The sequence below is a fragment of the Muntiacus reevesi genome, chromosome 3 (genome assembly GCF_963930625.1).
Source record: "Muntiacus reevesi chromosome 3, mMunRee1.1, whole genome shotgun sequence".
Taxonomy (NCBI): domain Eukaryota; kingdom Metazoa; phylum Chordata; class Mammalia; order Artiodactyla; family Cervidae; genus Muntiacus; species Muntiacus reevesi.
Window position 1 is genome coordinate 190,978,977 of NC_089251.1, and position 27,609 is coordinate 191,006,585.

Below are 27,609 nucleotides of genomic sequence, written 5' to 3' on the forward strand. Positions count from 1 at the left end.
ATAATGTGCCCAAAACATGTAGCTTTTGGGAACTGTGACAGTTAAACAACTGAAAAAAAAACAAGCCATATAGACCCATTTTCTAAATAAAAATAGGTCTATTCTTTTCTATTTTTCCCATAACTATTACGGTTGGAAATTATTTGGGCTAGCAACCTTGAGAAAAGAAAGGATGAGGAAGCTAGTTTTCCTCTTCTAATTTCGTTTCCCATTTCCCCACAATACATTTTTAATTTTTCTAGTTTTGTTCCAGTTTTGCCATGTATCCATACCAACAGCCGAAGAGCACAACTGCATTTAACAGCACCACATTTACTCTCAAAGGATACCTAAAACTTTGGCTGTGATATTAAAAACATATATAGTCTACAGAACAGATAATTTTTTCCCTTTTTCTGCACACAGATCTCAATTATAAACTCATTTAATTTAGATTAACTATGTGCTGAGGTAATTCCACCACATAAAAATATGTTTATGCCTGGTATATTCTGACTATATTTTATTGTTAATAAGCATGTCTAATCTTCTATGAGAGCTTAACGTTGATTGCTTTATTACTGCAGCTTTAAAATACACTGTATGCTGCAATAAACTACAAGTACACAATTTTTAAAGGAATTTTCCATTAAAATACCTCTACTTAATAGCAGTAAGTGAAAAACCATATTATTAAAGGCATCTAAACAACTGGGATAAAGAAACAGCTTAGGTTCCTGTGGTTGTTTATTCAGTGTGAAAAGAAGCCTGAGTCCAGTAAAACTGATATTTTTTTTTCTTCATAAGAATGGGTCATTTAAAGAAAAAGCACACCAGTAAAATAAAGCATTGTAACAAGTGGTTAAATCAATAATGGCATGCTTTTTCTTTGGCTAGAGTAATCAAATTTGAAAAGGTACTCAAAATGTGAAATTTGAAAGTTTAAGTCTCCAGCCACTTAGAAATGCTGACATAATGATGACCTTTCTCACACCTCCCAGATATTATCAAAGCCAACAACTGGAATCTCTGCATTTCATTTCAATAACACAGAAGGAGACCTCACTGTTCATTTTTATAATCTCTCCAAGTGAGTGCATTTGCAAAATTTCACTTTGAGCTTCTCTTTCTCTCATCACAAACTAACCTCTTTCCTTAGAAGATGATACCCAAACTTCATCCTTTGTTCTCTCAGTTCCACAAGGCTGTAACTTACTTGCCTGTCTGATCAGTCACACCCATGACCTACCCTTTTCTCTCCTGAACTGCCCTTTTCCTGATCTGCCCATTAAAATTCTTCTCTTCTGTTAGGCTCAGCCAAATTCCATCTTCTCTGTGAAACTGTCTCTACTCCTATGAGCTGAAAATCTTTGTTTCCCCTAGAATTTTTAAGCATTTTAAATCGTTTTAGTAAATGCCTTTCCACATACATAATGCCTGTATTTATATCATTATATATATACATTTACTTTTTTTCTCTACTTAGACAATTCTTAGAGGAAAAGATTATGTCTCTCTCATCTTACAGTATAGGAAACTTATAGTAAATGTTCAATACACTCTTGTTCAATGAATAAATTGGGATTTTTCTTCTTCCATAATATTATTGCTTTACGCCTGATCATAGTACATGCAAAATAGATAAGACGAACAATAAACTATCTTCTTTTTCTTTTTTTTTTCATTTATTTTTATTAGTTGGAGGCTAGTTACTTTACAATATTGTAGTGGTTTTTGCCATACATTGACATGAATCAACCATGGATTTACATGTGTTCCCCATCCCGATCCCCACTCCTGCCTCCCAATAAACTACTTTAAAAGTCAAAAAAGAATATTTATTCTGCCGTATCTACCTATAAAATTTTAAATCTTAAATTTATCAGAAAGACTTAAAGAATAAGACCCCCCAAATAAGGCAAGATTTTAATCCTTATTTTTTCTAATTTTCTTTAAAAAAGAGAGAGAAAAATGATCAATTGTCATGTCATTCCTTATCTCAAAATTTAGCTTACCAAACATTTACATTGCTTTATGTAAGTAAACATTACTAGAATAAGACCATGTCTTTGTTTTGAAAAAGTAAAGCAATACAATCACTCTGGAAAATAATTTTCCCACTTCTTATAAGATTAAATGTATACTGACCATGCAACCCAGGAATTCTACTCCTAGATAAATATGAGAAATGGAAACATATGTCTGTAGACAGACTTGTGCATGACTCACATATAGCAAGGGCTTCCCAGGAGGTATTGGTGGGAAAGAACTCGCCTGCCAATGAAGAGACACAAGAGACGCGGGCTGGATCCCTGGGTTGGGAAGATCCCCTGGAGGAGGGCATGACAACCCACTCCAATACTCTTGCCTGGAGAATCCCATGGACGGAGGAGCCTGGTGGGCTATGGTCCAAAGGGTCACAAAGAGTCGGACACACCTGAAATGACTGAGCATGTGTGCATGCGTAGATAGCAAATTTATTCACAATAGCTAAAAACTGAAATCTAAAAGTTGTCAACAGGTTTTAAATCTTAAACTGATATATACTGATACTGTAAGTGCTTAGGAATTAAAAGGATCAAATATTGATGAACACAAAAATGTGGATGACTTTAACAGACATTGGGCTAAACAAAGGAATGCAGACACAAAAAAGAACATAGCTGGTGGTTCAGATAAAGGAAATTCTAGAACAGACACAACAAAGCAGGTAAGAGGCTGAGGGAGTGGGAGGAGATGCAGAAGAGCAAGCAGGACCTTGCTGAGAAAGTGGAATGTTCCATTTCTTGACTAGAACGGCAGTTACAGAGGTGTGTACATTTGTCAGTTGTCACCAAGAGGTATAGTTATGTGTGAATTTTATTTTCTATGTAGAGTATACTGCAAAAAAAAAAGTTGCTAAAAAAAGAGGTTGTGGCTTTATATCATACTGTAAATATTTTACAGTCATATGAACTTCATTTTCTCAGCCTCATATTCTAGAATGGTAACCATAATACCAGTCCTCAGGGATCTCAGAAATAGTAGAAACAAAGAGAATAAAATGTCTGATATATAACTGGTACTATCCCTTCTGTAGAACAGGAAAATAGTTAAAGCTTACGAAAGTTAAATGGAAACAGGTTTAAACTCAACATACAAACTATATTTTCCAAAGAAATCTCATTACACACATCTACATAAATGTGTTTAATGTAGATAATTATCAAACTACATCACCAGAAAACAGCAGTGTTTTAACTGACAGATGTCATTTAGGCCAGGGTTCTAAATAATGGTTACGATGAAGGTTATTTCTAGAAAAAGAGCCTCTTTATCTGACTTAATAGTTGTACTGTAGGAAGCCATGACCAGAATACATGACCACTGGGAGTGATATGGTTTCTAAAACTATGTAACACCATTCAGATGAGTATCTGTCAATCAATTTCCAATTAACATTATAAAATAGTTGATTATTTCATTTAGCTCATTAATTCCTTCATCAATTAAATCTGCATACAAGCAAAAGAAAAACATGCATATCTTGGGAAAGAGATGTTATTCTATTAACTCACACACACACACACACACACACACACACACACACACACATACACACACACAAGGCTAAACTTACACAGCTGTCTTTTTCTAACTAAATTAACAATGCTTATTATATTCTGGCTTCCAGATGCAGAACAACATGTTCCATGTTAATAGGCCTAGTTTCTGACCTGGCAATAATGCTAAGGAACTCAGCTGGAATTCTGGCCTCCAGACACTCTTATTTTGGGAGATAGAGACAAAAGGAATACAATTCTTTGAATTACTTTATGGTGAAGTTGTAAGTGCTCATTAAAATGTTGTCAAGGGCATCTCTTTCTGTGCAAAGAAATAAAGGAAAACAGCGGTATGAGAAAGATTAGAAATTGCTACAAGAAAGTTGGAGACATCAAGGGAACATTTCATGCAAGGATGGGTGTGATAAAGGACAGAAATTAGAAGGACCTAGCAAAAGCAGAAGAAATTAAGAAGAGGTGGCAAGAATACACAGAATAACAGTACAAAAAGGTCTTAATAAACCAGATAACCATGATCCATGATCGTGTGGTCACTCACCTAGAACCAGACATCCTGGAGTGTAAAGTCAAGTGGGCCTTAGGAAGCGTTAATATGGACAAAGCTAGTGGAGGTGATGGAATTCCAGCTGAGCTATTAAAATCCTAAAAGATGATGCTGTTAAAAGTGCTGCACTCAACATGTCAGCAAATTTGGAAAACTCAGCAGTGACCCCAGGATTGGAAAACTGTTTTCATTCCACTCCTAAAGAAGGGCAATGCCAAAGAATGTTCAAAATACTGTACAGTTGCACTCATTTCACATGCTGGCAAGGATATGCCCAAAATCCTTCAAGCCAGGTTTCAGCAGTACATGAACTAAGGACTTCCAGTTGTACAAACTGGGTTTAGATAAGGCAGAGGAACCAGATATCAAATTGTCAACATTTGCTGGATCACAGAGAAAGCAAGGAGATTACAGAAAACATCTACTTCTCTTTCATTGATTATGCTAAAGCTTTGAATGTGTGGATCACCACAAACTGTGGAAAATTCTTAAAGAGATGGGAATACCAGACTACCTTTCCTGTCTCTTAAGACCTGTATGCAGATCAAGAGACAAGAGTTAGAACCAGACATGAACAACAGACTGGTTCAAAACTGGGCAAGGAGTATGACAAGGCTGTACACTGTCACTCCACTTATTTAACTTATGTGGGGCTTCCCTCCTAGTTCAGGTGGTGAAGAATCTGCCTGCAATGCAGGAGACCTGGGTTCAATTCATGGGCTGGGAAGATCCCCTGGAGAAGGAAATGGCAACCCACTCCATTCTTGCCTGGAGAATTGTAGAGACAGAGGAACCTAGCAGGCTACAGTCCATGGAGTCGCAAGAGTTGGACACGACTCAGTGACTAAAACCACCACCACCCCCATGCAGAGTACATCATGTGAAATGCCAGGCTAGATGAAGCACAAGCTGGAATCAAGCTTGCCAGGAGAAATAACAACAACCTCAGGTATACAGATGATACCACTCTAATGGGAGAAAGTGGAGAGGAACTATCTTGCCTCCTGATGAGGGTGAAAGAGGAGAGTGAAAAAGCTGGCTTAAAACTCAACATTCAAAACAATGAGATCATGGCATCTGGTCCCATGACTTCATGGCAAATAGAAGGGGAAAAAGTGGAAGCAGTGGGGGGGAAATGGGGAAAAGTGAACAGATTTTATTTTCCTAAGCTCCAAAATCACTGCAGACAGCGACTGCAGCCATGAAATGAAGACACTTGCTCCTTGGAAAGAAAGATATGACAAACAGATAGTGTATTCAAAGCAGAAACATCACTTTGCTGACAAAGGTCTGCATAGTCAGAGATGTGGTTTTTCCAGTAGTCATGTACGGATGTGAGAGTTGAACCATAAATAAGGCTGAGCACCAAAGAATTGATGCTTTTGAACTGTGGTGCTGGAGAAGACACTGGAGAGTCCCTTGGACTGCAAGGAGATCAAACCAGTCAATTCTAAAGAAAATCAACCTTGAATATTCTTTTGAAGGATGGATGCTGAAGCTCCAATAATCTAGCCACCTGATGTGAAGAGTCTACCCATTGGAAAAACCTCTAATTCTGAGAAAGATTAAAGGAACGAGGAGATGGGGGTGCAGAGGATGAGATGGTTGGATGGCATCTCTGACTCAATGGACATGAGTTTGAGCAAACTCTGGAAGGTGATGAAGGACAGAAAAGCCTAGTGTGTTGCAGTTCATGGGGTAGCAAAGAGTCAGACATGACTTAGTGACTGAACAACTACAACTGGCATCTCTGTTCCAAATCTGTTACCATAAGTTACAAACCGGATACATCCAAACCAAGCTGGAAAACTAAGACTAGGGGTGGCATAATGATTAAATATAAAGCTCTCTTTCAAGGTGGTTAATAACACTCCCCACAGAAAGAGTATAAAGAGGTGTGGGAAAGTTTAAAAACAGCTGTAGCAGGTGATCTTGACCTATGTGCTTAGTCATTCAGTTGTGTCCAACTCTACGACCCCATGGACTGTAGCCTGCCAGGCTCCTCTTCCATGGGGATTCTCCAGGCAACAAAACTGCAGTGGGTTTTCATGCCCTCCTTCAGAGGATCTTCCCAACCCAGAGATCGAACCCAGGTCTCCTGCATTGCAGGCAGATTCTTTAGTGTCTGAGCCACCAGGGAAACCCAAGAATACTGGAGTGGGCAGCTTATCTCCTCTTCAGGGGATATTCCCAATCCAGGAATCAAACTAGTGTCTCCTGCATTGCAGGTGGATTCTTTACCAGCTGAGTTACCAGGGAAGTCCTAGTTGAATTTTAAATGTTCCTCCCCTCAAACTGAACTGAGTTGATGTGTCCCAGGCCTTGGTCATCCCTGGGTCCCACATCTTTGAGGAAATAGTTCTAGAATTAATGGCTTTTAGGCTGTTCTAGGGCAATTTCCCCTTTGAGTCTAACACTCCTTACCAAAAAAAAAAAGAAAGGATTATCTGCAACTTACCTACATCTGATATTATTATCTATGGTAACAGATAAGGAGGTCTCAACACCAAGCCCCTTAGAACCAAAGTCCACTGTCTTTATCACCTTCTTCAACTTAGCCCACCCATTCGGCTGCCTCCATAGCAGTAGCTCTGCTTTCAAATCCCTGAAACAGATCTCCAGATAAAAGAGTCTATTCTCACTAAGATCTCTCCCCTGAGCTTGAAACAAAAGAAATATTTTAATTTCACTCTTTAGAAGAGAAAGGCCTTCTCAGCACTATGTAAAATACTTCATTTTCTAAAAGAACTTTCATAATAAAATATAGAATAAAAGACAGTTAACAAGAGAAAGCTACAATTACAGCTTAAGATCCACAAAGACTTTATAAAGACCTACTGTTAGAGGAAACTCCCACAAATATATTTATAATCTGTAAGTTCTATCTTATTTTTATCCGATAGTTGCAAAATACACTAAGAAATATTTCAAATGGTTTTAGAAAGGAAAAAGAAAAAAAACACCACCATGAAATTAAGCAATGGAGTTTAACAGAGTTTTTCTGTACAACTATGTAAATCAATAGTAGTTTCTTTGAAACAGAATTGAAAACACACATAATGCATTTTAATGCAGAGTGTACAAAGGCACCAAGATCTGTAATCCTACTAAATGTCAACGATACTGTAACCCACTTATTGTGGGTTACATATAATGAAATTCCATTTATAGTGAAGTAGAATGGAAATTTAAAATTATGTCAATGGAATGCAATGCATAAAATATAATTCCAGTAATGTGAATGTCTTATTAGAAAGAAATCTTAGTGAAATGATGACTTCACTATAAGTCTCCAATGTCTCTCAAAGGGGATATTCAAAATAACATTAGATTTTAAAATCAACATTTTACTCAGTGAATTATAATAAATTCAGTTTATAATTCCTTAATATATGAAACTATACAAAAGTCTACTAGAAAGATAAAAAGGCATGTATATTAATATGAGACAATTTGGCATATATATCCTAAGCTGTATCTGATCATATTTATGAACAGAATGTTAAAAAATCAATTAAATGATACAATTAAGTGACAGAAGAAGTAAAAATTATCTTAAACACACAGAAAAATGATGAATGCTTCTCTCTGGAAAACATGAGAAACCATCATTTTTTTGACTGAATCAAAAAAACGTTTTATAGATTATCTATAGAGTCAGTGTTTAACCCTACCCTCCCTAAACTGTTACAAAGCTTCAGTTTTTACATTAGCTTTCTCCATTTAAAAACTGCTACTTTCTATATTAGAGAAGATTTATATAAAACTGAAATGCATGTCTGGGATTTAGAAACTCTGGGATTCTATTTCTATTCATTCTTACTTTTTATCAACTTCAGTCATTCATTTTAAGTACTGACACCCATGTTACTCCAAATCTAGGAGTACACAGCTACATACAAGACTCAAAAGCTTTGTGTGGAGGCACAGAAATGGTGGTGAAAAAATAAAACATCCTAGATACCAGATGCTACACAAATATAAAGCATATGAGAGCAGCACAGTGAAACAGGAGGCTGTAATTAAGTCCACCAGAAAGAATTTGATTTTCTCTTAGTCAGTTCAGTTCAGTTGCTCAGTTGTGTCTGACTCTTTGTGACCCCATGAACTGCAGCACGCCAGGCCTCCCTGTCCAACGCCAACTCCAAGTTTACTCAAACTCACGTCCATTGAGTCAGTGATACCATCCAACCATCTCAACATCCTCTGTCGTCCCCTTCTCCTCCTGCCTTCAATATTTACCAGCATCAGGGTCTTTTCAAATAAGTCAGCTCTTCTCATCAGGTGGCCAAAGTATTGGAGTTTTAGCTTCAGCATCAGTCCTTCCAATGAATATTCAGGACTGACTTCGTTTAGGATGGACGGGCTGGGTCTCCTTGTAGTCTACGGCACTCTCAACAGTCTTCTCCAACACCACAGTTCACAAGCATTAGTTCTTTGGCACTCAAATTTCCTTATATTCCAACTTCACATCCATACATGACAACTGGAAAAACCACAGCCTTGACTAGACTGAACTTTGTTGGCAGAGTAATGTCTCTGCTTTTTAATATGCTGTCTAGGTTGGTCATAACTTTTCTTCCAGGGAGCAGGCATCTTTAAATTTCATGGCTGCAGTCACCATCTGCAGTGATTTTGGAGCCCCAAAAAATAAAGTCTGTCAGAGTTTCCTCTGTTTCCCCATCTATTCACCAGGAAGTGATAGAACTAGATGCCATGATCTCAGTTTTCTGAATGTTGAGCTTTAAGCCACCTTTTTCACTCTCCACTTACACTTTCATCAAGAGGCTCTTTAGTTCATCTTTACTTTCTGCCATAAGGTTGGTATCATCTGCATATCTGAGGTTATTGATATTTCTCTCAGCAAGCTTGATTCCAGCTTGTGCTTCATCCAGCCCAGCGTTTCTCAGGATGTACTCTGCATATAAGTTAAATAAGCAGGGTGACAATATACAGCTGTGACGTACTCCATTCTCGATTTGGAACCAGTCTGTTTTTCCACGTCCAGTTCTAACTGTTGTTTCTTGACATGCATACAGATTTCTCAGGAGGCAGATCAGGTGGTCCGATATTGCCATCTCTTTCAGAATTTTCCAGAATTTGTTGTGGTCCAGTCAAAGGCTTTGGCATAGTCAATAAAGAAGATGTTTTCCAGAACTCTCTTGCTTTTTCTATAATCCAACAGATGTTGGCAATTTGTTCTCTGGTTCCTCTGTCTTTTCTAAAACCAGCTAAATGTCTGGAATTTCACAGCTCACATACTGTTGAAGCCTGGCTTGGAAAATTTTGAGCATTACTTTGCTAGCCTGTGAGACGAGTGCAATTGGGCAGTAGTATGAGCATTCTTTGGCATTACCTTTTTTGGGGATTGGAATGAAACTGACCTTTTCCAGTCCTGTGGCCACTGTTGAGTTTTCCAAATTTGTCAACATATTGAGTGCAACACTTTCACAGCATCATCTTTTAGGATTTGAAATAGCTCAACTGGAGTTCCATCACCTCCACTAGCTTTCTTCATAGTGATGCGTACTAAGGTCCACTTGACTTCACATTCCAGGATGTCTTGCTCTAGGTTGGTGATCACATCATTGTGATTATCTGGGTCACAAAGAGATTTTTTGTATAGTTCTCCTGTGTATTCTTGCCACCGCTTCTTAATATCTTCTGCTTCTGTTAGGTCCATACCATTTCTGTCCTTTATTGAACCCATCTTTGCATGAAATGTTCCCTTGGTATCTCTAATGTTCTTGAAGAGATCTCTAATCTTCCCATTCTACTGTTTTCCTCTATTTCTTTGCATTGATCACTGAGGAAGGCTTTCTTATCTCTTCTTGCTATTCTTTGGAACTCTGCATTCAAATGGGTATATCTTTCCTTTTCTCCTTTGCTTTTTGCTTCCCTCTTTTCACAGCTATTTGTAAGGCCTCCTCAGACAACCATTTTGCCTTTTTGTATTTCTTTTCATTGGGGATGATCTTGAACCCTGCCTCCTATACAATGTCAGGAACCTCCGTCCATAGTTCTTCAGGCACTCTACCATACCTAATCCCTTGAATCTATTTGTTACTTCTATTGTGTAATTATAAGGGATTTGATATAGGTCATACCTGAATGGTCTAGTGGTTTTCCCTACTTTCTTCAATTTAAGTCTGAATTTGGCAATAAGGAGTTCATGGTCTGTGCCAGTCAGCTCCCGGTCTTGTTTTTGCTGACTCTATAGAGGTTATCCATCTTTGGCTCCAAAGAATATAACCAATCTGATTTCGGTATTGACCATCTGGTGATGTCCATGTGTAGAGTCTTCTCTTGTGTTGTTGGAAGAGGGTGTTTGTTATGACCCATGCATTCTCTTGGCAAAACTTTATTAGCCTTTGTCCTGCTTCATTCTGTACTCCAAGGCCAAATTTGCTTATTACTCCAGGTATTTCTTGACTTTCTACTTTTGCATTCCAGTCCCCTATAATGAAAAGGACATCTTTTTTGGGTGTTAGTTCTAGAAGGTCTTGTAGGTCTTCATAGAACCATTCAACTTTAGCTTCTTCAGAGTTACTGGTCAGGGCATAGACTTGGATTACTATGATATTGAATGGTTTGCCTTGAAAACGAACAGAGATCATTCTATTGTTTTTGAGATTGCATCCAATTACTGCATTTCAGACTCTTGTTGACTATGACAGCTACTCCATTTCTTCTGAGGAATTCCTGCCCACAGTAGTAGATATAATGGTCATCTGAATTAAATTCACCCATTCCAGTCCATTTTAGTTCACTGATTCCTAAAATGTTGATGTTCACTCTTGCCATCTCCTATTTGAACACTTCCAATTTGCCTTGATTCATGGACCTAACATTCCAGGTTCCTATGCAATATTGCTCTTTACAGCATCAGACTTTACTTCTATCACCAGTCTCATCCATAGCTGGGTGTTGTTTTTGCTTTGGCTCCATCTCTTCATTCTGTCTGGATTTATTTCTCCACTGATCTCCAGTAGCATATTGGGCACCTACTGACCTGGGGAGTTCATCTTTCAGTGTCCTATCTTTTTGCTCTTTCATACTGTTCATGGGGTTCTCAAGGCAAGAATACTGAAGTGGTTTGCTATTCCCTTCTCCAGTGGATCACGTTTTGTCAGAACACTCCTCCATGACTTGTCCGTCTTAGATGGCCCTACAGGGTATGGCTCATAGTTTCATTGAGTTAGACAATGCTGTGGACCATGTGATCAGATTGGTTAGTTTCCTGTGATTGTGGTTTTCAGTCTGTCTGCCCTCTGATGGAGAAGGGTAAGAGGTTTAGAGATTGAGGGGGAAATTGGGTCTTCTTCTGATTGGTGGGGCTGTGTTCAGTAAATTTTAATCCAATTTTCTATTGATGTGTTCTAGGGCTGTGTTCCCTCCCTGTTATTTACCTGGGGACAAACTATGATGGAGGAAATGAAGATGATGGCGCCCTCCTTCAAAAGGCCCCAAGCACGCACTGCTGCACCCAGGGACCCCAGCCCTGCAGCAGGCCACCGCCAACCCACGCCTCTGCAGGAGACTCCTGGACACTCACGGGCAAGTCTGGGTCAGTCTCTTGTGTGATCAATGCTCCTTTCTCCTGGGTCCTGGTGCACAAGGTTCTGTTTGTGCCTCCCAGAGTCTGTTTCCCAGTCCTGTGTAAGTTCTGGCAGTTCTATGGTGGGGCTGATGGCGACCTCCTCCAAGAGGGTTTACGCCATACCCAGGTCTGCTGCACCCAGAGCCCCTGCGGCAGCCCACCGCTCACCTGTACCTCTCTATAGACATCATGATAACCATGGTATGTGCTTACTTAAATTTAGTTTTTAGGATCTGCTCTGTTAAATTTATACTAATTGCTGAACAGGAATTTTTAAAGTGTTTAATATTCATTCCCAGTTATAGTGCAATAGTTAACTTGAAAGAAATTTTCCAGTATGCTAATAATTCTACAGTGTTGAAAAAAAATAGTTGAGGGCAGACTATTTTTATTATTTGATTTATATTGTCATTTCAATCACTTTACTCTTTCTTCATCTATGAATAATATACACCAAGAGAATAAAGATTGGAGTAGCATGTCACTTTTCTATTTCCTGTAAGTAAATTCTCAATTGAAAATATTGCCATGGCCTGATGAGTTCTTATAGACTAGGACTTCATCTGGTATTAAAAGGAAGAAAACATACCTAATTGCAACAGAAGTTCCTACTCCTCCCTCCCACCCTCTCAGCTCATAAACACAGAAATCAATCAAGAAACCTAAGAAAAATTTACATATATAATAGGATGAATATTTTCACACTATACAAAATGATAAGTGGGGCTAAAGTTACAGAAGTGATCAGAGGTGTATTCACACCTGAGGACTTGGAGGAAATGTGCTTTTAACTCCATCTTAAAAATACAAGAAAAAGAAGCATGTTGAAAAGTAAGGTGTGCTGAAGAAAAGGAAAGATTTCTTGATGGCTCAAAGAGCTCAGTAAAGACATAGAGGGTGAAGATTACCTTTTAGGGAAAAAAGGGTGAAAAACAGATTAATTTGGAAAAGGTAAAAAAGAAAATCATTTCCAAATGATAAGCTTAGAAAATGTTGAAGTGTTAGGGACAAAACTGCTGGAGAATCTGAAATATTAGTGTCTAATATATATTTCAAATGATAGCTGGTAAACATTTTAATCTTATGTATTACAATCCTCATCCAAAAAAGACTTCACACAGAAAAGTTCTGACTAAGCAAAGAAATATGCATTCCTCATCCAAAGCTTAAAAATTGCTCAGCTCTTACTGGAATATCCTAAGAAAGAAAGTATGCCTCAAAAACATAAAAAGCATTATAAAATATTTTATTTATCACATTAGTGGCATCAATAACAACACCTCTTAATTGCACATACTGTGTTCCAGTATTTTTTGAAATGTATATCTTATAAAAATACTCATTCTAACGATAAACGCATTAGGAAATATAGTACATGTACAGCAATTTTTAAAGGCAATTCTTTTAGTCTGCCCAAAAACAGTAGCTTCATTTTATAATTTTTATTGTGTGCCTACCATATGCCAGTCTAAAGACAAGAAATAGAACAGTAAATTTTAAAAGTCCCATTATTATGAAACTTACCATATTAATTTCTAACCATTACACTGCTGAAGATCTTGAAAGAGTAACTGGTTAATTATATGCCCTTCTAGCTTTCTGAAATAAAAAGAGCTCTTGAAGTTTGTACAAGATTGGATTCGTCATTCAACTTATTACATAAATGAAAATCATAAACAGGTTAGACTCATTATATACATGAGCCAACTTTGACCTTAATCTATGGACTCCTGAATGAACATGGAAACTTAGGACAGTTTTGCTTTCTCAGAACATCTTAGGTAGCACATACTAGGAAGCCTGTGGATAAAATCTGCCCTTGAAAGTTGACTGAAAAATATATTGTATAAACTTGAGAAAGATAGTAAAGAGAAATAAAAAGTATTTTAAAGAATTTTTCAACATATCATGTCTACATACAAAGTGTATCTGTAACTATTTGAAAATCAATGAAGATAGGATATGCATTTTAAATATTTCCTTTCCACACCAATTTACTTTTTCTGTGTTACTGGGAGGTATGTGGCAAAAAATAAGTAAGGAAATAAAGATAAAAGGAGGATGTGCCAAGGTTTTCTATAAAGAAGAACTAAGTGTATTAAGAGTCACTAAGGGAAAAAAATCAAGGAAAGGAGTGAAGAAAAACTTTATATGGCAACAATGCCTTTGAACAAACCTATCATTTATCATAATACAGAGTAGTATTATTAACAATACTATTTGTATGGCATATTTTATGTAACCCTTACAACAACCCCATGAGATAAGAGTTGAGCATCATGTTCTCAATTTTCTTTATTAATAGATGGCAACTGAATTTCAGAATAGTTAAATGAATCTAAACTATTGTTTAAGGTCACAGTTTTAGCAAGGACTAGAGGCAAAACTTGTATCCTGGAGTTCCAATTACAAATCCAATGATTTTTTTTTTTTCCAATTTACCATGGTGAAAAATTAACTAGTTGTAAATTACATGTTAAACATGATTGAAACTTTTTAAATAGGGAAGGAGACTATAGCAAGTCTGTTGTTTAGTCGCTAAGTTGAGTCCGACTCTTTACGGCCCCCTGAATCATAGACTGCCAGGCTACTCTGTACGTGGGGTTTCCCAGGCAAAAATACCAGAATGGGTTACCATTTCTTTCTCCAAGGGATATTCCTGACCCAGGGATCCAACCCAGGTCTCTTGCATTGCAGGCAGGTTCTTAACAGCAGAGTCCTAGGAAGTGTTTTGTCTGATTTTTTTTTTCTTTCTTCAAAATCTGACGTCCCCAAGTTTAAAAAAGCAGGTTTTCCTAGGGATCTGTTTGGGTTACATGATTTCCTGAGGTAGTTTTTGTTTGTTTTAGAAATTTACCACTAGACTTACTGCACAGGTAGACAAACTAAAACTTCTCCCTATTCAGACTGGTTTTTCACCATAGTGAATAGAGAGATTCCAAATAAAGAGAGTCTATACTGAGAGCTTTGTAACAATTCAATTAGACTTTTCATTGAAGATCATCCTAAAATTAATTCCCACTGTGTGGCAAACATGCTGAATTGTCACCTCTACCCAAGAAGATGTTAATGAAGACAGATGCTTCATAGGTTGAAAATAATAACTAATCATTATGAAGCACTTGTCATGTGTCATACATACATTGAATTCTTTAAAAAGTAGTTTATCAATCCCTAATAAATTCATGTCAAAAAATGAGAAATTCCTTTTAAAAGTTTATTATATTATAATTGAAATATAAATAGCCACAAAGTACTACTAAAATTTCCATTTTGTTGCCTGCTTAAGTAAGTTCTCAGATTGGGCTACTAGCATAATCATTAGCTAATTATAGGACTTTGTGTTTCTTCCTATCTCTACTACTGACTTGGGTGACCTTGATAGAACTCTTCAATTGCTCTGCAGTGACATGAATAGTTTGTCATCTATAAACTCTTAGGGTCTACTTGTAGAATATTTTGCTCTTCCAAAGCAGAAGGTCCTGGTGGTCTAGTGGCCATGATTCGGTCCTTTCACCACTCTGGCCCCAACACCAGTCACCGGTCAGGGAAGGTGTGTTTCTTGGGGCTTCCCTGATTGGCTCAGATGGTGAACAATCCAGACGGTAGAGAATCCATCTGCAGTGTGGGAGAACTGGGTTTGATCCCTGGGTTGGGAAGATCCCCTAGAGAAGGGAACGGCTACCCACTCCAGTATCTCGCCTGGAGAATTCCATGGACAGAGAAGCCTGGCAGGCTACAGTCTATAGGGTTGCAAAGAGTTGGACATGACTGAGTGACTTTCACAAAGCAAAAGAGGTGTTATATGCACTGAAAATATCATTTTGAGTTTTGTGATCAGGTAATAAAAGAAAGAAGAAACTGGCTAACATTTACTGATTAACTGCCAAGTATTTTCTCAAATGAGGATGAGATGGTTGAATGGCATCACCGATTCAATGGACATAAATGTGGGTGAATTCCAGGAGATGGTAAGGGACGGGAAGGACTGGTATGCTTCAGTCCATGGGGTCACAAAGAGTTGGACATGAATTAGTGACTGAACAACAACAACAGTTTTCACAAATATTATCTAGCATAATTCTATTTTACTAAAGGAAAATTTAAACTCTGTTGACTCAGGTTTTTGGTCTCAGTAAGAAAAATGTCAACATGGCTCTGAATCCATTTCTTTCCATCTCCCAAGTCTATACTTTTTCTGCTAACCCAAGTTATCTCCAAAGCAGAGGAATATATACGGAATTTGAAGACATAAAGAAATATGTGTTGTAAAGAACAGACCTGTGGTTGCCAGTGGGCAGAAGTGTTTGAGAGGGATGGAGTGGCAGTTTGGGATCAGCAGATGCAAACTAGTATATATAGAATGGATAAACAACCAGGTCTTAGTGTGTAACACAGGGAACTATATTCAATAGCCTGTGATAAACCATAATGGAAAAGAATATAAAAGGAATGTATACATGTGTATATAACTGAACCACTTTGATGTACAGCAGAAATTAACCCAATACTGTAAATCAACTATACCTTTAAAAAAAAAAGTATATGTTAACAAGAGTCTTTTTTGTAAGTTAAGCTATGAAGTTCACAATAGTGAAATACTACAACATAAATTCCAATTAAAATTGAATTCATACGTTTGTATTTTCAAGTACATAAGCAAATACTTTCATAAACAGGCTCAGCTGAATTTGGTACGTCACAGTGCTGGAGGAAAAAAAAGGCTGCTTCAAGCCAGAGACACCAAGACAACTTTTAGACTTAATTCATTTTTCTTGAGGCACTTTGAAAATTCACATTTATTGAGTCCCTAATAGATGCACCATGCTTTATATTCATTGCTTTATATATTCCTCACAATAAACCAATGAGAGGAAGCAGCTTCCTGAAATGACAATTGCACTACTTGCGTTCGCCTTCACACTTTCAGCCTCATTTGGTAATTGAAAAAGCATAGCAGGCAATAAGCCAGAAAATTGGGGTACTACTACAGGCTTTTGAAAACATATATTTGATGTGGCAAACTCGACTAACCTTAGTTCCTCTTTATCATAGGACCTTATATGTTACAAGCAACCTACTTTAGAGTTTTAACAGTATAGCTATCAGACTGAAAACTATAATGATCCCATTTACAGCTTATTCTGTGGTCTATAAGCACTTATCAAGGCAACTATGTTTCTTTTTGAAAATTCAGAATCCTGGAAATTTTTAGATTCCTTTATTCTATATTTTTGCTTATAAAACTGAAAAGCTAATGATTAAACAATCAAATAATATATTAAATATATTACGCACTGAGAATATTAAACTGCAAAGAGTACATAGATACACATACAAATCCTCTCAAAATCTAGGATGTTTGCACAATTTTCTGTCTTAACTGAGAGGTTCGACTTCAGACAGAACTCTTTAAATATCTTTATGAAGATGCCAGGGTTCTGCACTTTTCAGAAGGAATTTTGAGATTAACTCTACTCTTATTCTTATGTATATCGGTTGATTCTTGCTCTTTTCATTCACAGACATATACAATAACTATTTTTTAAAGAATCTGTTATAAAGACAATTGCTTCTAGCCTACTGAAGTAATTTCTATAAGGTGGCTTACAGAAATAATCAATTAATACTTTGTTATAGTCTAGCACCCAATAATCCAAATCCTAAAAATTTAAAGACTAAAATTTGATAGATACTTTGAAATTTATGCATAGCTTTGAGTATTATGCATGTGTATTTCTACATAGTTTTAAGTAGTGTGTGTTTAAATGAAAATGAGTTTTGAAGACTATACGTTTTATTTTTCTTGTTCTTCCATAAGACCTAGTGAATCTTCAATTTAAGACTAGACTACTAACATAATTCAGAAATGATAATATGATTTTTAAGGTATTTTATAAAAGATCAGAAAGGATCTAACACTCCAAAAGAGATGACAACTTAGGGTCCACAAAACCAAGAAAAAGAACATATTCTAATTTCTAAAACTAACAGTGGAACATGTGTTTGTCCTTGACAAATTTCTCCTTCTCTAAAATGAGGATCATTACATTAACCTGTTGGAAACTTTTGCTGTGTAAATGAATGTGTTAACACTCACAATGCCCCGCTGCTAAGCCGCGTCAGTCGTGTCCGACTCTGTGCCACCCCATAGATGGCAGCCCACCAGGCTCCCCTGTCCCTGGGATTCTCCAGGCAAGAATATTGGAGTGGGTTGCCATCTCCTTCTACAATGCGTGAAAGGAAAAGTGAAAGTGAAGTTGCTCAGTCGACTCTTGGCAACCCCATGGACCGCAGCCTACCAGGCTCCTCCGCCCATGGGATTTTCCAGGCGAGAGTACTGGAGTGGGGTGCCATTGCCTTCTCCTACAATGCACTAGATACTATTAAACCAATCTAAACATCTGGCACTCAGACCTAGTTGAACAAGGAGCCTTGGGAAATCGCACAGCTCAGTAGTCATTTGAGAGGACCATAAGAGAAGAGATGTCGTTAACTCCCCACAAGGTGCCTCTCCCAAGAGCCAGGCACGAAATAGCTGCTCAGGTGTTCATCATTCAGAATTTACACAGATTAACTTGCTATTTGTACTAGATTAGGCCTGCTACAGAAAGCCAACATTATGAGTAATAAACCACTAATAGACAAGCCTCTACAATCTTCTTCTAAATGTTATGTGCCAAACAAGATAAAGCTCCCATATTAAAATCCACATTCAAGATGACTGGAAAAATACTATTTTTTAATTCATATTAAACATCTTTGGCGGGCAATCCCATAGCTTTAACTCACAATGTAATTTTAGATTATGTCTCAAAACTATCTTTAGATGATAATTATCTGTGACTTTTAATAAGAAATATTTAGGTGAAGTTTATCCTTTCATACTTTCTAAAAAGTTAAATTTGTTAGAATCATCTCTTTGAAAACCATATTGTATTCAGGATCAGGATATTAAAGGAAAAGGAAGGGAGGGAGGAAGGGATTGAGGGAGGGAAAGAAGCAGAGATAGTGAGAAAGGGAAGGGAGGGAGGAGCGAAGAAGGAAGACAGAGATGGTTTGTTTTAAATGATAAAATTAGGTCAGGCCAAAATTGAGTTACTTTATTCCAAAGATTACTGCAAGACTTATAGAGCTCCTTAAAGAAGTTATAAAAATCGAAGCAGAGCATCAGTGCTTCTAACTGTAAAAAAGTTGATAACATTTCAAAGTTCCTTTCATAAAAGAAGTCATCAGATCAATACATCACTGTGTCATTTCTAATAATAGTACCTAAACTTTAGCTCTGATATGAAATGAATGATAAAAAAAGAGAACTCCAAGGTACATACACATCTATGTGGGGTTATAGATAATTTTTGTTTTAACAAGTACATTAACTAAAAATGTTCCAAGAAACCTAAGGCATATTTCTAGAAACACTGGGACAAAATAAAAGGATATGTAGAAGCTCCTCGAACTTGAGAGTAGTTTTGAGCTACTCATATTCTTTAATAGTAGAATGGAAGTGAGATGCCAAAAGCAAAAAAAAAAAAAAGTTTTACAAAGATGCCTCTGAGCCTCCTGCTGGTAAGATTGTTGAAGTGGAATACTCTGAAATGGATTCTCTTGAATATGCCCTACAAATGAAAGGCTAGGGGCAGGAGATGAATTTAAAATAATCCTACATTTATCCTGTGGGTCTAGCCCAATGGATTAGAGCTTGCTTGAGATGAAAAATATTAATTTATTCAATTCATTCATTTTATTCTGCTCAAAACTCTTCAGTACCACCCACCTGAGTTAGACTACAAAGCAAAATCTTTACAGTGATCAAGCCCCCATTACTCTCTAGCCGTTCAAATTGTGCTTTAGACCTTTGTAAGCCTGTTCCCTGTGCTCAGAGAACTCTTCCAGCTGATATCTGTATTAATCATTCCCACAACCCGGCGAGTGTTCACTCAAGGGTGACCTTCTCAGTGAGGTCAGCCTTTATCACTATTTAAAAATAGAAACCATCCTTCACTCTTAGAACTCCTGACTCCTCTTTGTTGTATTTGTCCAGAAATCCATCACTGGCTACATTCTACACAATATAGATATTCATGATATTACTTATTCATTATATATTCATCATATTTGTCTCAACTAGAATATAAACTCCATAAGAGCAGGGATATGTTGAGTTTTTTGTTGTTGTTGTTGTTGGAGGGGAGCTCTCTTTTACTCACTGAATACAATCATTCTTTAACCATATTCCAATACACATAGGCCCAACCCACCAATTTCTGGCACAAATTCTGGCCTTGGAATTCGGAGTTACCCATGGGCTCAGCCCAGAATCCATCTTCTTTCTGGCTGCCTGGTACACCTGAGCCTGGCCTGAGTCTTGGAGAATCATGTGCCTATCTAACGCTGTCCTTCTCTAACCCCACCTTCTTTTCCCATTCACCTCAGTTGGTTTCTGCCTTAGTTCTTGCTTAGCCACCCTTTTCAAAGTTGTGGCTAAGACTTCTAAACTCCAGTCTTCCAGATTAGAAACTGGACAATTTGGCCACTGACGATGTTTTCTTCCTCATCTTTTCCACAGGATCTCCAGGTGGTAAATAAGGACACAAAGCAAAGTAGACAGATGACTTGGAGTCACCTATTTTATTTAAGTACTCTCTTGGAAACTCTTCCAGATATGTTCTACCCACAGGATAAAATCCTACTGGACAGCCAATGCTGGCTGGACTCAGGTGTGTGTTTGTTTGATAAGTCCTTTGGACTCTATAAGGACAGATAACCACGCCACTAACCTTGTTATGCACAGGCTAAACTGAAATTAGTATTCCCTGTTCTGGACCCAATAGGCCTCGATTTCTTCTGTTCTATTGTGGCTCACCATTGCAATTCCAAAATTATAAAGCAGATTATGAAAGGAGATGTCAGACCCCATATAAAGCTTAAATGAATTTCTTTTTATAGGTCACTGCTAAATCTATATGGACTAGAAGAAAAAACAATGATTCATTCTCAGAGGTCCACATTGAAAAGTCTAGCACATTAGTCATTTCCATTAATAATCAGTATTTATTAAAAAATATGAATAGAAAAAGAGTGGCAATGATCTACTTGAGATAAATGGGGCTAGAGAAGATACTGGGAAATCTACCAAAAAAGGAAATTTTTTTGAGTAGCAGCTATTACAGTATAACTGAAAGGTGTAAAAATTCCAAATTCTACTACTTCAGAAATCCTTCTTATTTAACTAAAACCCACCCATGGGGGGAAAAAATCCATGTTTTTCTTACAGAAATCATATCTGGGTAGAACTCTTGGGGTATCTATTTGAGTTGTTAAATAATTATATCTAAAGAAGGTGAGAAGTGTAGTCATTACAGTGAGGTGACATCTCATCTTTCACGAGCTAGAGTAACTGAAGTGAATTAAGAAACAATTGAACAAAATAAACAAATGTGACCTAATTAAATTTAAAAGCTTTTGCACAGCAAAGGGAAACCATAAATAAGACAAAAAGACAACCCTCAGAATGGGAGAAAATATTTGCAACCAAGCATCTGAAAAAGGATTAATCTCCAAATATAAAAGCAGCTAAATATAAAAAAAAAAAAAACCCAATCCAAAAATGAGTGGAAGACCTAAACAGACATTTCTCCAAAGAAGATATACAGATGCCAACAAATCCATGAAAAAATGCTCAATATCACTAATTGTTAGAAAAATGCAAATCAAAACTACAATGATGTATCACCTCATATCTGCCAGACTGGTCATCATGAAAACATCTACAAACTATAGATGCTGCAAAGGATGTGGAAAAAGGGAAACCCTCCTGCACTGTTAGTGGGAATGTAAATTAATACAAATACTATTGAGAGCAGTATGGAGGTTACTTCAATCACTAACAATAAAAATACCATATGAGCCAGCAATCCCCACTACTGGGCATACACTCTGAGAAAACCATAATTCAAAAAAACACACGCACCCCAGTGCTCACTGCAGCACTATTTACAAAAGCCAGGATATAAAAGCAACCTAAATGTCCATCAACGGATGAACAGATAAAGAAGATGTGAAACAAATATACAATGAAATACTATTTAGCCATGAAAAGGAAAGAAACTGAGTCATTTATAGTGATGTGGATGGACCCAGAGTCTGTCAAACTGAGTTAAATAAGTCAAAAAGGGAAAAACAAACATTGTCTATTAACTCGTATGCATGGAATATAGAAAGATGGTATAGTTGAGCCTGTTTGCAAGCCAGGAATAGAGACACAGACATAGAAGCAGAGTCTGACAAACTGAGTTAAATAAGTCAAAAGAGAAAAACAAACATTGTCTATTAACTCGTATGCATGGAATATAGAAAGATGGTATAGATGAGCCTGTTTGCAAGCCAGGAATAGAGACACAGACATAGAGAACAAATATGTGGACACAGGTGGGAAGGGGAAGAAGGTGAGACAATAAGGAGAGTATGACTGAGGTATATACACTACCACGTGTAAAATAGATAGCTAGTGGAGAAGGCAATGCACCCCACTCCAGTGCTCTTGCCTGGAGAATCCCATGGACGGAGGAGCCTGGTGGGCTGCAATCCATGGGGTCGCTAGGAGTCGGACACGACTGAGTGACTTCATTTTCACTTTTCACTTTCCTGCATTGGAGAAGGAAATGGTAACCACTCCAGTGTTCTTGCCTGGAGAATCCCAGGGACGGGGGAGTCTGGTGGGCTGCCGTCTATGGGGTCGCACAGGGTCGGACACGACTGAAGCGACTTAGCAGCAGCAGCAGGAAGCTGCTATATACAGAGGGAGCTTAGCTCGGTGCTCTGAGATAAGCGGTGGGATGTAGGGGCTGAGAGGGATGTTCAAGGGAGGGGGGATGTATGTATACATATAGCTGATTCACTTCACTGTACATAATAATACTCCAAATAAAAAAGTTAAAATAAAAAATAAGAGACCCAGCTAATATATCATAAAAAGAGTATGATGTGTATGAATAAATATTAACTAGAATTATAACCAAACCTTATTCAAATTTTTGCAAGAAAGGTCCTATATCTTTCTCATGTGCATATTACAGTGTTCATAGAATAATATCCTATTTGTTTATACAATAAAATGTTAAATATAAAAAACAAAGAAAGAGACAGTATTGGCAAAGCATGTGCAAGGTATTCATAATCCCAAGCAATTCTTGATACAGATTCAGTTCATTACTTTGAAGGAAATCTCAGAATAAAAAAATTTTAGGAATAAGATATATCAGCAATTTGCATACACCAATATGTGAGATTTTAAGAATAAAGTATGTTATTTAAATAAATTCTAACACATCCATAATAGTCAATGACTATAAATATGTTCATATTCTTACTCATACACTTTATACATTATAAATCATTTTTACCAAACTAGTAGGCCAATATGTAGTGAACAAGCCAACAAGTTCCATATGTAACAAAAGGAAATACCAAAAAAAAAAAAAAAAATCAATTACAGCTTTATAGCCACAATAAATCCCCTGAAAAGTTCTCAGGTATTTTATAAAGTGTTCTCACATTTTATAGCACAGGATGTTTTAGAACTGTGCAATTTATGGTGATGTGGAAATTACATATTACATTTTTAAGTATTCTTGCCAAACATGAGTGACAATCATCTCAAACATGTTTTTATTTTAAATCTCAGAAGACATCTAAAAACACATTTATGTTCATTGAATATTTTCTTGACATTTTTTAAGAATTCAGAAGTTCAAATACACATATGCATTCTCAAAACAACAGAATGTAATACTAGAATCTTGGACTTGGTTAAGGACTGGAGACTTGAGTCTTAACTTCCTTTCTGCAGAGGCATTCCATCTAAATCTCCTCTGACATGTTGCACATTTGATCACTGCACGGACATTGCCAGAAGCTGGGTGTTCCAGCACAGCCCAGTTATTTCTGAACAGCTCAGAATAGGGAAGGGAGAGGAGGGAGGAGAGGTCTCCTCCCGTTTTATTTAACTTAAACCTTCCTCTTTGTCATACTCTTCTATGCATTCAAATTCAGGCTTTAGAAAGAAAATTTTAGTCTCTCTTCCAAATAACAGCCCTTCGAAAAATTCAAGGATATCTCTTATGATTTCCTAAGTCTTTCTTTCTCCAAATTAGCAGTCTTTACTTGGAATAATCCTCCTTTAAAAATCTTTTCAGACTTCTAACTTTTCTGCTCTTCCTCCTCTGGATTTGCATCCATTTGTCAATGGTGCATTCAAATGTGTACTAAACCAACCAACCAACCAACCAGCTTCTAAGATTTTTATGAGTTAACTATTCTGTCACCATATCACACTGTGTGTTCATATTGAACAGGCTGCAGTTCAGACTGCCTTTCTCATCCTGTCTTTGTCCTCATTCCTTACATATAAAGTACACTACAAATGTCTAGAAGAGGGCAACATGAAATTACTTAACATCTGGATACAAATAACAAAACCAAGTCCACGTAGGTTCTGCTCATGGATCAGCCTATAGAGACCTCTATAGATTCCTGAAGCTGGTACTCACCAGCTTAGCCATCTAAATCAATTTTGGAACACCGGCAGTTGTCATAAACTTGGATATTACATTTTCCATCAAGCCATTACCAAGACAAATGAACATAAGGAAACCTCTGTCACAGCCCTAAAGACTTCTTCCTGGCTCAATCTTGATCTACTATGCAATAGTCTTTGAAAATTATTTTCACTCAGTTGCAATTTACCTACATTTCCATTTCCACGTATTATTCACACAAATATCAGGATAAGATTTTATCTACTGCCTTGCTGAAATACAGACTCACTTTGCATCATTTTCCTATTCTGTCAATCTTAAATTTAGTTAAGGAATTTCCTTAGAATATCTTCCCTGCTGAGTCAATACTATTCATACCACAATTCACTGTGTTCTAGAAACTACACAAGATTTCCAAGAAAAAAACAAAAAAATCTGATTAAGTTTCTAACTTAGTTACAATATCTAAAAATGTTTCTTCATGTCAACATTCTTAGTAAACTGGTACCATATTATAAGGGAAAACAGAGCTCATTCTAAACAATTAATTCTTGGCCAGGAAGGTCAGTGCTAGTATAACTGAAAAGAGAAAATTGATGATAGCCAAGAAAACACCTCTTCAATCAAACTCATATCCAATAATCTTCACTGAGACCTGCTTTAACAGGGCAGCATTGAAAAGGAAACATGGCCTCAAAAAATTTAATGGAAAAAAACCTTTTGTAGCATAAAATGGGAACTTGAGCATAAACAATACTAGAAGTGTTCTTGGTGGTTAAGAATTAAGTTATTATCAGTTGCATGAACTTAAGTCACAGTTACTCAAGCCTCAGGTTTTAAATTTGTCCAACAATAAATAATGACTGAAGGTAAAATAATCTCACATATGTAAGGTATTTTAAAAATATAAAGCACTATACAAATTTAAGGCATTATGAAATATATTTTATGTAGACTTTAATATTAACAAGCTTTAGCCATTTATCCACGAGCCAGTCTCTAAATATATTGCAAATAATCTATAAAACACACAATAATTGATGTTAGAACACAAAATATAGCAGTGTATAGTGGACTCTATATTACAGTTATTTTGCACAGAATTCCTTATTGTGTATAATGTTCAAATGATGTCTCAACAGAATGGCAGTATAAATTCTCCATTCTGAATTCATTTCATCCTGTGCCTGGACCATAGAAATCAGAGTTAATTTTACCTCAAATAAAACTGGGGGGAGGGAGGAGACAGGAGAGAGATTAAGAGAAAAAAGGGGGGCCATGCCATGGAAAACTCAGGAACCCACTTGATCCCTACTCCGCAGGCTTTGAGCTTCAAGTGAACAGAGGGTTGGTGATCTTGGTATCTTCACTTCCAGCTGCCTAATAGCATTAAAGTATTATATTTTGTTAAAACATCACATAACTGAGTAAGGTTAATATTTAAAAGTAGTCTTTTTTAAATCAGCTGCCAAAGATATTCTCAAAATCATTCTCATAAATTCTATTAATTAAGCCACATTGACCCCATTTGACTTCTCAGAAAAGCAAAAGCCAAAATAGAAGGAAAAAAAATGTTATATAGTGAATGTAAGGTCATTTTTATTCTAGGAAGTTTAATCAGGGGTTATTATTATAGCTAGGAGCTTAGCGTACATTTTTTTTCTCCCTTTAAAATAAAGTAGCAATGCTAGAAATGCTAGATTGCAAGCAGAAAAACTATCAGAACTGTTGACATAGCTTATTCCAGTTAACTAAAAGAGGGATAAGTATTCTTTAAAATTCTGGCAGATTCGGTCTCATCAAAACTTTCAAAAGCTACTAATCTCCAGATTTTGTGCTCTTAGGGTAAACATTTTGATGTTTGAAACCAAACTTTAAATATTTCTTAAACTTTTTCTTTACTTTGATACATGTTTTCCAACTTACAGAAAAGTCTGCTCAAAGGCTGTATTATAAATTACTGTATTAAATGCTGCACGTGCACTTCTTTTAAAATTCATGACCATAAACTAACCCTCAAAGTCTCCCCAGAGTTTCAGAAATCATATGCATATAAACATTAAGGCGCTCGGAGGAGAGTAATTTGCGTTACATTAAGTATAACTGTTTTCCAAAGTCAGGTGAAGAGTTATTATCTGGGCACTGTGGTCTTAATTAAAACACAAATGACATAGAGGTTTCATCCATATTTAAGCAAAGGGAGGCATCTCACTATAATAAAATAGCATACCCAAAATAAGATGTCGGTAAAGAAAAGGTGAGTCTGGGGGCACCACTGCTAAGAAAGAAGAAAATCCACATACTTAACGACTTAGCGACTGAACAACAAAAAACGCCTTTACACGCCCTGTTCACAGAGTTAGAAAAAAGTCTCTAAAAATAAAGATGTATCAGCTGCCCTCCATAAAGCTCCAACACGAACCACAGCTTGGGAAATCTTTCCCTGCGAGGATGGAAACGGATTTGGGGAAACTTTTTCAAGTTTTTTAATTGGTTGAAAGTTTGCCTCTTAGACTTAGGAAATTAATTTGCAGGATGTTCAGTGATAGCAAGTCGACCCAGAAACGCACGGAAGATGAAAACGCTCCGTTTTCTTTGGAGGGAGGGAGGCAGGCGGTGGGTGAACTCGGGGAGCTAAAAGTGAACTTGCATCAAACTTAGACCCTCTCGCCCCAGAGCGCGCTCCCAAGGCAAAGCAGGAAAGCGGTCCCTCTCCAGCAAGCGTAGGGCGAAGGGACCAGAGAAGGGCCGCGGGCCCCGGCGGAGCGTGTGACCGGGAGCCGCTGCCTCGACTGTACCTCTTTGCTGATGCGCGGGTGGCTGCCGCCGATGCTGCTGCGGCGGCGGCTCCGGGCGCTGCGCCTGGCCGGCCCCGAGGCCTCCGCTGAGCAGCAGGGCCAGGAGCACCCCGAAGGCTCGGCGCATCGCGGTAGCCCCCGAGCGGATTCACTTCTCGGGAGCCGGAGTCGCTGCCGCCCGGTCTCCTGGCCCGGGCTAGTAAGCTGAGAGAGCAGCAGCTGCGGGCTAAAGGAAGGAGCCAGCCCCCACCCACCCGGGCTCGGGCGCCGCCGGGGGTGGGGGAGAAAGAAGACACTCCCCGGCCCGCCCCTTCCCGGGCCCTCGCCCCACCGACGTCCCCCAGGCCCTTAAAGGGTCCTCGGTCAGAGGCCTTTTCCTATAGCCGAGGTCCTTCCCTGCGAGAAAAGACGGGCTTCATCTGTTAGCTGAACTTCCAGGGAAAGGAAGTCATTGATATGAGGCCACTTTGTGATCTGTGAAATCCCTCCACGTGGAAAGCATTCGATTTTGCGGGAAATCAGCGCTGCTAGGATCTTTAGCGACGCTCCGAAGGTGGGACCTCGTGGGAAAGGCCTGGCAGAGCTG

At 37.7% G+C, this 27,609-nt stretch overlaps 1 protein-coding gene across 1 annotated transcript in view; it reads right to left on the bottom strand.

Annotated features, from left to right (window-relative positions):
* LAMA2 (laminin subunit alpha 2) overlaps positions 1–27,234 on the bottom strand; it is a 673,037-nt gene extending 645,803 nt beyond the window's left edge. The window contains exon 1 of the mRNA XM_065931349.1: positions 27,024–27,234. Within this exon, the coding sequence (XP_065787421.1) occupies positions 27,024–27,150 (127 nt within the window). The 5' untranslated portion in view covers positions 27,151–27,234. The remainder of the gene's footprint in view (positions 1–27,023) is intronic.
* Between the last annotated feature and the right edge of the window lie 375 nt (positions 27,235–27,609).